Here is a 13720-nt window from a genome sequence, read left to right as displayed (position 1 = left end):
AGAGCCGTGTCTCTTGGCTGCTTCGGCTGAAATCTATCTTTTGCACAACTCATTGAAATGGAATCTAAATTGCCACATTCTGTTAAGACACAGTGTCTGTCTTTGAGAGGTCTCATCAGAATTAGGTCTTTCAGTAACTTTGTAAGAATGGGGTCTTTTGAGTGGTCTAAACAAGAAAAGAGGCTTTGAATGGATGTGGCCAGTGAATGGTTACATGGGGATGCAGGCAGTGTTTGAATGAGTTGGTGAGAATGGAGGCTTTGTACTTTTGGTGCACATATCCTGAGATAAGGCAGACGAGGAGGCCTGGGCTTTGTTAGTGTAGGTAAATGAGCCCATGGAGCTGCTGCACCTTCCTAACCACTGTGACATGACATACAGGAGCATGACTTAACTAAGAACTTCACATTTTTTATATCACGGAGTCCGGCTCAGTCACTCATTAGCAGGTTGGATGCATTGCTGTTGAGCCAGGAGGGGTCAGGTAATTGTGCTTTCAGGGAGGGGTAAGGGTAGTCAAGCAAACAGGGAGGGTGGGGTTGAGTTTTACACTGTTTCTTTTGTCTACAGGCCAAGTAACCTGAGGTTGCAATGGGAAGTCCTCAGAGTCACTTAGTGACTTGCTGCAGGCTGAAGAGCACCTGCAGGAGAGAGACGGCTGAGTGTGCATCCTGAGGGAGAGTCTGAGTCAGAATGAGAGGAACACTGTTGTTCTGATACCTTTTTGCGACACTGCATGGAACAAGTGTTTCGGACGAGGAGTGAACTAAAGGCAGCCTGCAGGATGGGAGGAGAGGAAGTGGCTGATTCAGGCCTCTTGATGGAGGAGGATGTGGAGGTCGAGTTAGACTCGGGGCTTTGCATGGAAGCAGATTCAGAGCTGAGTGAAGCGGAACAGATGAGTGCAGGCTCTGATGAATGTCCAGACACGGAGGAGCTGGCCTGGTTTTTGATGACCGGGCACATTGACGATGAGGAGCGAAGAGAGGGATGCACTGGAGAAGATGTCGGGGGTCAAACTCAAGAGGAAGGAGAGATAGATGCTGACTCAGAGTCAAAAAAGGAGTCAAAAAACGTTAAAAGTGGAGGGACTGGTGATCACACTGGAGAGGTGATGAAGGGAGCGTTAGATGTGTGTTTGTGGTCAGCCGAGGAGAGTTGGGGTCATGTGCGGATTTCTCTGGAGGAGGTGGAACGATTCTACAGATTTTCACGCTACTGCAGATGGCTGCATGGTAGGTGTCAGAAATCCAGTTATTGTTTTACCTTCTGTCTTTCTCTGTCTCAAATGATAACTATTCCTCTCTTTTTCTATCACCATACTGTATTTGTTTGCAGCTTTTCCTTATACACAGTTTGGGGCTGCCACTTCTCTTCACTTCTGTCTGTCATGTCCACCTTTGGTGAAAAACGCTGCATTTGCCAATTGTTCCTATCACGTGATTGAAATCTGGAATTTAATTTAATGGTGCAGTTTCAGCAATATCAGTTTTTTTTTCCTGTTGAAATCTGCCACACCGATAAGAGGAAACTCAGAAAGGAAGCAGATGCTCTGTCTCCATCTGGGCTTTGTGGATCTATTTGGGAACATTGTGATGATTAAAATCCACAGTGATGTCATTCTATATTATATTCAGATAGAACCGTGGGTAAATAATGCTGAGGAAATAAGTCTTGGGGAAATTAGATGTAACAGAAGATTAGAACCATTTGTTTTTATGTCTTTCTTTTAAACATTTCATTCATGTTTCTGTGTAGCCTCCCACCTTTTTAGATTTATTGTTAGATCACCACAATTGTCAACCATTACCATGGGCATTGTTTTAGTATTTTGACCTTCATCTGAACCCTGTCACCCCTCGCCGTCCTTCATGTTATTATACAGACTTGTTGTCAACGCTATTTAGTGCTTTATCTCGGTCACTCCTCCTCCACCATGACCATGAATGTAAGCCCCTTATTTCTACTTGTTGTCCTCCCCCACTGTGTCTGGGCTTCCTCCGTTCCTCTCCCAACTATGATCTGTCCGAGAGTGAATAATAGTTTTAGAATAATTTAAAATGTCTTATAGAAAGACGGGGAAGAAACAAGCACTGTAACTGAAGAAGTGTCTTTCTTAAACATTGATTAACAATCTACTAAACTCCTTACTTTATAGTTTTATATGTTTTTCCTATGTGTGTTTTGGTCTTTACTGGCCAAGTGAAGCTGGATGTCATGCTTCTGCTCTAGTTTAATCTTTGTATTAAAGGCAGGCGGTCAAGGTGTGTGACTGTGACCCACTAATGTTTGACTTGTCACCCACAAACATAAACGTGAGTGGACACTAATCCCCATCTTTAAGCCTTTTAAAGAACATTAGCGCCTCATCCAGCTGGTGGTGTTTATGGTGGTGTGTGTTTGAATGTTGGAATGAATTTATGCTGGGGGTGTGTATTCAATAATTTGCAGAATTACAGGAAATGCACTGTGAAATTATTTTTTTCACAACGTTTTCACCAGTTTCCATGTGAATAACTCTAGATCTAGTTCTGAATCAGGCACATTTAGCGAACTATCTTTGAGTGTGTGCCGAACCAATCTAAAGGACTATTGGGCCTTGGGCGAATGTGTGAACTCTATTGAGGGACTTTCTAGCTGTAATACAAAACAGGCAAATGTGAGCTACATAACCCCAAAAGTATGTTTAGCTGTTATTCTCAATGAGCTTCAAGATTCTTATTTACCTTGAGAGGGTGGGACCAGTATGAGTTTCATTCACACCATTTCCGAGACGATAGAACATTGACAATACACTTGATTACGCATTCCCCCCCAAACTCTCATTAGGTCATTGTGACGTCACTGATACTCACATTGATGAGTAAAGATTGAAGGAAAAGAGGCGAGAAAGACACTTGAGTGGTTTCACTGTCTTGTGCTTTTGTTGGAGCTAGAGTAGCATCTGATACAGGCTCTTCCTCTCCCTCTACCAGATGGCCTGTGGGGCCTTTAAGTTGGATAATACTGTGTGAACGATGGCTGTTCGTTTGGAACGAGGTCGGTGAAATGCTAATGAGAAAGGTGGGAGCGGAGGAAAAGACAAATACAGTGACTGAGACGCGACTGAAACTCAAATCTGACATCTTTCAGGAGGGGGATTTTTCGGTAACAGAATAGCCTCTTTCCATCTCGCTGGCCTGGGTGGGGGTGGGGTTGTGTGTTTGATTTGATACGTGTGGGACTTGCTGGGGGCAAGGCGTGGCCGGCTGAGTGAGGCAGGGTCACACAGTGGAAACTGATGGAGGTTTCTGTGTGAACTTGCATCTGCCAGCAGCGTGTCAGCCCCTGCGAGCGCTCTGCAGGTGACCAGACGCTTTCAGCTTTGTGTCCAAGCACCTCAGGCAGCGAGTGGCTCCACTGGTTTACTGAGTTACAAGCGTCACAGATGTGGACATGAATCCAGTCTCATTCCCACTCGCCTCGCTTCTGTTGACAGGCCCCACTGGTGCTCACACCCTTGCTTCAGGTTAATTTAAAATGAATAGAAGAGAAGGAAGCTGTGTCTCATGTAACATAAGTAGAGAGCAGTAGTTCACTTGCCCCTGATTAATATCTGTTGTCTACAGACGCTATTGGAAATGCTATCCGATCAATTGAAGAGATGGTGGACTGAAGGTCAGGTAATAATAGAAGACACTGGTTTGACAGATCGTTTTTCTGAAGGCAAACACTGGCACGGTCCATGAGAATGTGTGCACGATCGATAATGTTTGTCCAGCAACAAGGAGGCTTTTAATTTATAATAGATGAGCTTGTGCAGTATCATAAACAGAGGTATTGTCAGTGGAAGAAGAGAGGAGAAAGATTTACAGTAAATAAGTCTAATTGTAAAGCAACTTCAGTTCCAGCAGCTTAACCAGGTGTTAATTCCAGGTTTGCAACTGCTCATTTAGTTATCTGCTGTTGTATAATGGGTGCAAATTACTGATCACTATGAATGTGTATGTATTCCTGGACAGTGTAGACCTCGTGGGTCTCCTGCTGCTGTTAAATGTAAAGCCACCTAGTGGAAGATTAGTGTTGCTCCTGTCTGTTTATCGCTAACCACGTCTCCCTCCTGTTTTCTACCAACATTGAAGCTTAAACTCTGCTACACAACAGCAGCAAAATACCAAATAATTCAGTTCAAGAAACCACCAGATTCGGACGACCCTTTTCAGATGTCCATACTGGGTAGGTGGGAGCGTGGGTGGGTGCGTGGGTGTTTACTTCGACGACACTGGCCTCAAATACTTGTTGGCTGACTTTCCTGAAATGGTGGAGCGTCATAGAACATGGCAACAACCAGATTTTTCACAGTATTCCTGCTTGCAACTGCAGTGTCTTGTACTGAAGCACCAAGTATGTAATTGTAATTATTTGTTTGGGACAGATGCACTTTGACATTTATTAATGCCCTATCACTTGTTCCTGTCAAAGAAGTGTTGAAATGCTCATGAATCAACAGTCCTGCATAATATAAAACATTTAAACTACACAATAGCCGTTGAGCATACACATGCAGACGACCCGGTGTGGTCCTTTAAATCTCCTGATTGGGTAAAACCTTGTGATTTAATGTTGTTTTGACACAACTGACATGGCACCAGCTGGTCTGAGGAAGAAGGTTTAGAGGAGGGCAAACCAAGACCGCACACTTAAATCAAAGAGTGTTATACTTTTAGACTCAACAGCTTTGTGACCGCATATGGATAAAAATGCAGCTATCTGTTAGAATAGTAGCTGTTAGTTTTAGTCTTAAGGTCAGAGAATGTATTTCGTCAAAGACAGATCCCAATAAAAACGCATATACAAGTGTGTGTGTTCGTGTGTGTGTACTCGTTTTGGCTACCTCTTTGGGACCTTTTCCAGCATAAACACTGACCTTCTCAGGGCATTTCTGACTTCCTGGTTAAGGTTATGATCAGGCATGAATTGGTCTTGGTTAAGGTTAGGGCTAAGGGTTTTCGTCAGACTGAATAGACTTCAATGCAAAGTCCTAATTAAGATAGCTGCCCAAACCTGTGCGTTAGTTGGAACTCGGAGCCTAATATCTAACCAGTATGCTCTGTGGGTACCAAAATACTGCTGGACCCCACAATCTGAACCGGCTGTTAGAGAGTTAAGACTTTGTGGTCTGGGAAGGCACTATGTGAAAGAGAGGTCCCCACGAAGACAAGATATACGAGGGTGTTTACATTGGAGCGAGAGGCAGCTAATGAATGTCAGAGTAGTAATACCTGAAGGCTGAAGTCACCTGACACTGCTTCTCAAACAAAGCGCCACAGCCAGTCTTAAGGGTTTGTTTAAACTGCACTCAGAGGGAGTGCTCAGTGGGAACGAGGAGACGGATACAGTCCCACTAACATAAAGGAAAAAGAGGAGAACAACATGCATAACACAGAGGAATATATGTGAGACCCTGTGATGGACAGACTAGGTAGATGTGTCTTTGGCTGAGCACCACTTTTCCGTGTTTCCAAGAACAGGTACAGTGACATATGGGGAAAGCTCTCTGGATTAAAATATGTATTCATCTATATCTTATCGGTGGACAGTTGTTTGGATATCATCGTTTCTTTGTTTATGTAGTACGATACTTTATTATTCTGGTACAAAAACCCACATTCAGGTAAAACAAAGGAAGAGAGGAACTTTATACAGTATTATATCCCTAAATGTCTTTAAAGTTGGGAGCACAACTCCATTGAATTCACATGTAATTATGGGTCTGTTTCTATTGATCAAATGCAAATATGAGTTGAAAATGAGTGCTTTCCCTAAACTTATATTAAGCATAATGTAATTTTTTGGATTGATAATTATCATGAGCCATACAAATTAGTGGAAAACCTTTCCAGTGTTTCAGTGTCACGGGGACTCATTGTATACTATGTGAGGAAATTAGGGCAAACAGTCAGACGAAGACGATAAGTCAATATTGTTCTTACTGTTACTTTCATACATTTACATTGAGAGAAACTCCCTCCTGTAATTTGACTTTTCAGGCTCCTCCTTTTCATATGTGGCTGTAGGCTTTATTTTTTATCTGAAGTACGGTATCATAAGAGAGTTTGTGCACAATAGAGATGTTATCACACCTGCAGCTCTTCAGCCCTGGGGATGTTGGTGAGCAAGACATGGTTTTATACAGAAATAGAAAAGAAATTGAGAACTGAAGAGGGCAGAGCTTCATGTTTTAATGACCGATCTGGATCTGCTCTCACTTGAGATGTGGTCTCTGCGCTTCCATGATGGAGCAGAGGCTTATTTGGGAACTAGATATAAAATATGCAGGTATCTTTAAAAATGGTCCATAACTGAGGCTTTTATTTTCTGTACTCTTATTGTTAAAGTGCCTTAGTGAAATATCATCTAGTTTCCTTTTTGAAAGTAGCTTGTCACAGCAGCAGGAGATTTGAAACAACAACTTTAAATACATGCCTGTTCGTTTGAGGATACAAGACACAAATCCAGTAAAATGAATGTGAATGAGTTGTATTCACTGCTGGAGGATAAAAAGTTATCTTCCCAATACATTTTGATACTGATGCACAATGAAATGAATCATAAATCGTATTCACCTTTTTAAATATATAAATAGATATGCACGTATAGCTTATGTGAACGTGGACTCTGAGTGAGACAAGAAGCAAAGAGTAAAGCCGTACCATCACACTCCAATAATAAAGTACTGTACGTCTTACTGTATTGATTTCTTCGTTCCAAGTGGAACTGTGGCTGGTTTTCATTAAAAGGTTTCTTGATACATACACTGAATGTTGCATGGAGTTTATTAAGTTCAATGTATCGTATTCCTGAACACAAGCAGCAGTCAGACAGATTTTAATCCGTGTAACCTCAACTCTCTATTTGTAACATATCCCTATTTCTGCTTGTTCTAATGAATTATACCTATTGGGGGGGTAATGTACTTACCTGCTTCCCCAATATTACTGTAAGAATTCCCTCTACATGTAATGATATACTATTGTGTACACTCCGCTTGTCAACAAGCTACTGGCTAGACTGCTAAAGCCTCCCCTCCTGCCCCCCTCGTCCATTGTCCAATTACCAGTTTGAGTCCTGGTATGACCAGAATCTCAATTTCCTACTGAGAGAATAAGTCTTAAATCTGATTATTTTAATCCTTGTGAAGGGAGTCCATGGGGGGGCAGAGAGCCGTAGAGGGCCAAGTTAGTGAGGGGTCTAACAGAGAGTTTATTAAAACAAGTGTGTGTGCGGTTGATTGGCCAAGGTAAATCCCCATGATAAGTTCTCCAGTGTTCATGTGATCACCATTAACCTTAATGTACTGGAAATACTACTGCTTTAGATTTATTACATCTTCAAAAGTTTTTTTGTTTGTTTTATATCTGCCTTTATACACTACATATAGTAATGTATTATTTAACATTGCCTAAAGAAGTTGGTTACATGCGAATACGCCAACTATTGTGTCATACTGTAAACACAGAAATGAAACAAACGTGATCATTTAACAGCCCTGAGAAGCTTCATCTTCAGGTCTGATGTGTCTAATAAATATATTTATTTTCTTATGTTTTTCAGATGAAATCATGGAGCTGGACAGCAGCCCTCTCCACGCTGTCGACATCACCCCCGACCTCAAGAAGCAGTTTGCCTTCCTCTCAGGTGGCTAGTCTTTCTCTGTGTGTTTCACTGTGTGTCTATTCTCTCTTCATCACCATTTTTGCCTCAATGCATCCTCTGTTTGTCAGTTTATTTCTTCAGTAACTCAATCATCTCTCACGTCTCACTCCATTTGGGGAGTCACTTCTATGTTAACTCTTCTATTTGATATTTGCATAGTTCCTGTCAACCGTTTATGTTTTACTGGTCGTAATTATTTGCTATTCAAATGTCATCTTCCTCCTTTTCCTGGTCCAGATACAGTAGCTTCTGCTTTTTATTGCTACTGTTACCTGATCTGCATTTCAGTTAATGTCTCTAATCGGCCAGGTCATGAGAAACGTCATGTTTCGGTCCCAGCAAGTTCCTTTTGACAATATTTGAGCTTTCTGTAGCAGAATTGCTAAATTATCATATCTATCCTTACAGTACTGTAATGAAGCTGAGGCTTGTGTGAGTCTGTTTGTCGGTCAGAGGTGACCTTGTGATTGCTGCAGAGCCAGGAACCATTTTCTCGCAAAGATCAAAGCAGATGTGAAACCATGACCATGCACTTGCTGTTGCCATAGTGACGAGAGAAGAAAAAGCAGACAGATTGATATTCCAGTTGCATGCGCTGACAGAGCAGCTGTTCCACATTGTGTGTGTGTGTGTGTGTGTGTGTGTGTGTGTGTGTGTGTGTGTGTGTGTGTGTGTGTGTGTGTGTGTGTGTGTGTGTGTGTGTGTGTGTGTGTGTGTGTGTGTGTGTGTGTGTGTGTGTGTGTGTGTGTGTGTGTGTGTGTGTGTGTGAACAAGTGACATGGTCAGAGAAGAATACACAAGCTTCTCTGCAACACTTTTGGGTTTTGTTTTTCTCTGGTTATAAGAGGGCAGGGTTCAGTTTGAGAGAGTTGATGTCACATGTCTCTGAGGAACCAATCAGGATCAAAATCGAATTGTACGTGTGGGTTTTTTCAGGCAACAAATCTAATCTGATCCAACAGTATACCAGGGCAGTCCAGAGGAAGCAGATGCATCTTAGATGTCATTTGGAAAACTCAATAGGAGCCTTCAATGTTATCATAGCCTTCAATGTTTTCATAAAGGAAAAAGAGAAAAAGATTGGCAATAAATTTGAGGAAAAAGAGGAAAAGACAGCAAACTGTAGTAAAAACAACCAACAGGAAACAATTGACAGAAAAGAGGTAACATTTTTTTTTTTTCAAATCGATGTAAATCATTAATGCATAATTTTAAATTATTGCTTGTTGATGTAAGCATATGAGAGTGAATAGTTTGTTTTCATAGATTCAGATCTTTTTTTTGAAGAAGAACCTGCTCTGTCTCAACTCATCAGTCGCGTAGCTGTCAGTGCCCCCCTGTGGAGACATTTATATACTACATAGTGATTAACAATGTTCTTAACAGCAGCACAGAAACCAAAACAACTATGTTAACTTTAAATTGGTTTTCTTCGCCTAATATATAATGTCATAATGCACTGTATGTGATGTAAACATGGTATACATGTATATTCTTAATATATAATTATATTCATGTGGAATGTTTGTTTTTAATTTTCTTTCTAGGGGGTAGAGGAGATAATGGCAGCCCAATCATTGTTTTCCCAGAATTCCCTGCATTTGGAGAGATCACGGATAGAGTGTTTCACAACGTGCTGACCTACCTGACAAGTGTGCCCAGGTAAAGTCCCTCGCTGGCTGATTGAAACTCCCATTCTGTTTTCCACACATCCCTTCCCTACCTCTTTCATCCCGTCTGATTTTCCCTTCAAGCTATTTCCTGTCCTCCTTTGTTTTTTGAACAACATCCACTCACCTGGTGTCACCATCAGCTCGTCTACTCTCTCTTGTCTCTGCAGTCCCGTGGTAAAGTTCGAGTGTGTTTGAATATGCCGGACTGACGTTTTTTAGATGTTTTTGTGTTGGACACCTGCCAGTAGGGGGCAGTGGACACTCACAGTTTCACTTCATGAAGATCATGATGCAGAGGATTTTCTCAGATAATAGCACAGATATCTGCAAAAAGAGAAGAGGGTTGTGATTCCTGCATAAATGATATGGCCAAGTCATAATCCAGGGTCTTTATCTGTCTGCTGCAGATTGTCTTTGTACACATGGGCAGACCACATGAGACTACGGGGGAGGGGGAGAAAGTATAAGACCATCTTTTCTTCTGAGTATCCGCTGGAAAACAATTTCCTCTCATTTCTTCATGGTTCATTTTTATGTTTTCTGTGATAGTTAGTTTGTCTGCTCCTTGGTTGTATCCCTTCTTCGTGACTGTCACGCCCTTCCTTCATCCTTCCTATGATGGAAAAGTGTGTAAAAATAGAAACTGCAGCGATTCAGACTTTTTGAATGTGAATAATGCAACAGACAGCTGAGCAAGTGCTGAGTTTGGCGATGTCTGCGTTTTTAGACATTTTAGTGGTTAAAGATATTTTTATATCTGTAATGCGGATCTTGTGTTGCTTACTCTTTTTGTCAAAATAATTATTAAATTATCTAATCCTAATTCAGACTGACCAAGTCATACTTTTTATTTCAAACAGGATTAAGCTTTTCTTGTGACCAGAATATCAACTTCTTAGGAATGAGACTTTATTTTTATTTCCTAAATCCTGGCTGAAAAGTATCTCACAGTCAGGTTTAATTTCCACGTCTCTAAATTCACCACCTCCACGGTCTGTTAGAGGTCACCGGTGATCTGAAGGAGGGTCGTCCACAGAAGCTGTTGTGGATACAGAACCAGATGGCTGGAGCTACCTGAGGGACCCGTAGCCCTGACACTCCACAACCCGGGGCAAATGTATTACGACCTTGAACAGCTGCCTCTAGTTTCAAATGAATATCTCAGGATCAATATCAATTCCAGACTTGATTCCTAATTTTGATTCTGCCATTCCCTACATGCTTGTCGTCATATAATGTTTTAACTATAGCTTATAGCTGTGTCCTTGCACAGACCAGGTTCCCAACTCTTTCCCTTATTTTCTTTTTTTATCTCTCCTTTCTTAATGTGCATTCTTGCGTGGATCTAGTTTGGTTGGATCTTGTCACTACTGTACAAAACAAAGGAAACTTTAGATTGCATCACTCTATATTTTGTATTCTTCAGTTATTCTTCCATATTGTGGTCATTGCCCAGAAGTGTGGGGCCACACTTATAAAACTCATAAGTCCCTTGTATGTATTACAGAAAATAACAATAAGGTTTATAGATGATGTCTAAGTAAGAGAGCATACTGTTTGACTGTTGGCAAGTCACATGTGTTTAAAACTAAAGATTTAGTTGAAATGAAATGAAAAACTACAAAAGCTGTTTAATATCAAATGACAAAAATTATAGAACAAAGTATAATTTAAAAATTCCATATCCATGCACTACATTAAAGCAGATGTGTATTTCTATATATAGGGAGAAACTGTGTACATCTTTAAATTTAAATTTTGCTCAAATATTTTTCAATTGCATAAGATTTTGTTCTCTACATGGAAGGTGTTTTATGTAGTTTTTATTTACACCGAAATAACAGAGATAGACTACAAAAAAATATCGAGTTAATTCTAAGATATTTTGCCTGATTAGTAATACAGTTTTCTCTTAAAACGTTCTAATCTGTTTTTAATTTAACATACCAGTGCCCTTATATCCAGACAGTCACTTGTTCTGCTCTTAAGTGCTTCAGGGTGATGGAGGGAGGGGAGGGTGCAGCAGTGTGTGTGTGTATTGCTCTATGATATGCGTTCATGCAGAAAATCTCCCTCATCTGCATCACCATTACACACAGTGCTTTTTCACAGCTCAAATCACAGCTTACATTGCCTCCGCACGCTTTGACCCGAGCCTTACAGTTATTATTAGAAGGATGCTCTTGCATGTGCAACCATAAGATCACCAGGCAAATTTATGAATATATAAATTAAGCCGTTTATGCGTGAAACTGCCTGTTTGCAAGATGATATGGAAGTTATGCATAAGATTTTACGATTTACTGTGTCCGGGGTCGTATTTATAATTTCAAATTCAGCTTTGATTACAAAAACAAATGAGAAAGAGCTGTGGTTTAACTGTAAGTATTGAAACAAATGTTGATCTTAAATGCTGTTTCATAAGTTATAGAGAACACCGCACCACTGGCAACATTTTGAAAAAAAACTGATTAAATGTGGTTTAGATGAAGCTCTGGTATACATCCATTGTCCCAACACAACCAGGAAGCAGAACAGATAAATAAAATATGAATAAATGTAATATAACATGGTTTTAATAAAATTATAAGGGCATTTGGCTGAAATACATCTGGGTGATTGTGGTGTAATAGCAGCATTAGAGGCCCATATCCCAATGTTCCTCTAATGTTCTTCTTTAAACCTGTGTAGTTATATGTTCATCATAAACCACCCTCCCATCTATGAAGCCGTAAATGTCTCGAAGGCAGAAAAGCTTCTTTCCTGGTCTCCCCCTCCTCCTCCTCCTCCTCCTCCTCCTCCTCCTCCTCGTCCCCCTCCTCTTCCTCTGCGGCTGAGATGTAAAGCAGTTTGTGCTTTGAAAGCCTGAGTGTCTCTGAGAGTCTGTTTACATGATTATACACAGAGCAGAGAAGTGGGGATGATGGAGGAAGAGAATAGGAACAGATGAAAGGGGAGGGGAAGTGCAGGAGAGAAAAAAGGATGAGAAGAGTGAGGATAAAGTAGAGAGGCAGACCTGGATCAACACTCTGTATGTTCCGAATACCTCAGAGCATCCTATTTGATCCTGCCCTATATCTATAACGATCCTGTGATTGGCTACAGGAGCTGCTCATCACTTTGAAGCCACCTTGTTATTGGCTTGTGTCCCAGCAGCTCCCTGTCTCATTGGCTGGAATACACATGCTGCACAGGAGGATTCAGAGGCTGGATCTTGTGATTGTCTGAGGCATTTGTCTCCCTCCCCTTCAGACGACACAACACACCGGGATCTACTCGTATCCGGGGTTTTTATTTCACATGGACTTCTCCTTCAATCTGCTGCCACCCTGTTTTGTGCATTTAGTAGCTGCAGAATTAGCAGATATGAAAGCAAATACTTTGGGATAATTCTGCAAAAGAAAGATTGGGACAGGGCTTTTGGTGCTCACCTATGCTTTAGGTGCATCATGTTTCCAGGTAAGCATGGGGGAAGCTGCCTCATGTCATCATTGGTGTGTAGCACTCCTCTCTTTGGGGACCAGAGAGATGGCAGGGGAAGGGGGGGAGCAGGGAGAGACCAGGGGGCTGGGGGCCCAGAAGTCTGGAGGTGCTTCACAGGCAGCTGGTGCAGTCCTAAAAAGCGTCTGCTGCTAGGAAGATAAAGAGCAGCATTACTAAACGACAAGCTGTGAACAAGCAGTTGGCTCCATCACTGTTTGTTTTGTTTATTTTTGTGTTATCTTTGTGAAATTACATCCAAACGAGTTCTGAGCAGCTTCTGTTCAACCTTTCTCTCTGGCCCTCCAGAATATGCGTTTGACATTGAAAGTTTCATCAGTAAATACTATAATTGAATAAAATGAGGTGTCACTTCTTTGTTGACTGTAAGGATGTACATATGTTCTCATTTTATTCGCTGTGATGGCAAATCAAGATCTGCTCACCCCTGAACTCTCATTGTGGGTAAAACAGACGAGTGTGTTAGTTGTTTTAAATATGTTGCCTCTTTGTGTTACAGTTTGTCATCGACAGGCGTGGGTTTCATCCTGGTCATTGATCGACGGCAAGACAGATGGGCGGCTGTTAAGGGGACCCTGCTTCGTATTGCAGTAAGTTTGTCTTTGTTTCTACCGACTGTGTGCTGTCTGTCTGTGTCTGTGTGGGAGAGAAACCGATCTTTAATGAACTGTTGAGATGAGACAACCAGGGTTTGAGGAGGATTCAGGTCCTGCACCCTCAGGACCCTTAGGTCAGGTCACAGAGATATGTTGGAGCATCCTCAATTCTCCTTCACGGCTCCGCCACTAATGTCACCAGCAAGGGGCAGAGTCAACACCAGCCCCCATCCCAGCATGTTTGTCTACAGCTGC

At 41.5% G+C, this 13720-nt stretch overlaps 1 protein-coding gene across 2 annotated transcripts in view; it reads left to right on the top strand.

Moving 5' to 3' along the window:
* Window positions 1–337: 337 nt before the first annotated feature.
* LOC128455846 (guanine nucleotide exchange factor DBS) overlaps window positions 338–13720 on the top strand; it is a 28489-nt gene continuing 15106 nt past the window's right edge. For both annotated transcript variants that reach the window (XM_053439763.1, XM_053439764.1), the window contains exons 1-5: window positions 338–484; window positions 571–1235; window positions 7594–7677; window positions 9243–9357; window positions 13369–13459. In XM_053439763.1, the coding sequence (XP_053295738.1) occupies window positions 737–1235; window positions 7594–7677; window positions 9243–9357; window positions 13369–13459 (789 nt within the window). In that variant the 5' untranslated portion in view covers window positions 338–484; window positions 571–736. The remainder of the gene's footprint in view (window positions 485–570; window positions 1236–7593; window positions 7678–9242; window positions 9358–13368; window positions 13460–13720) is intronic.

The sequence above is a fragment of the Pleuronectes platessa genome, chromosome 14 (genome assembly GCF_947347685.1).
Source record: "Pleuronectes platessa chromosome 14, fPlePla1.1, whole genome shotgun sequence".
In the NCBI taxonomy this organism is placed as follows: Eukaryota; Metazoa; Chordata; class Actinopteri; order Pleuronectiformes; family Pleuronectidae; genus Pleuronectes; species Pleuronectes platessa.
Note: the sequence above shows the minus strand (reverse complement) of the source record. Positions and strands in the feature narration are given on the sequence as shown.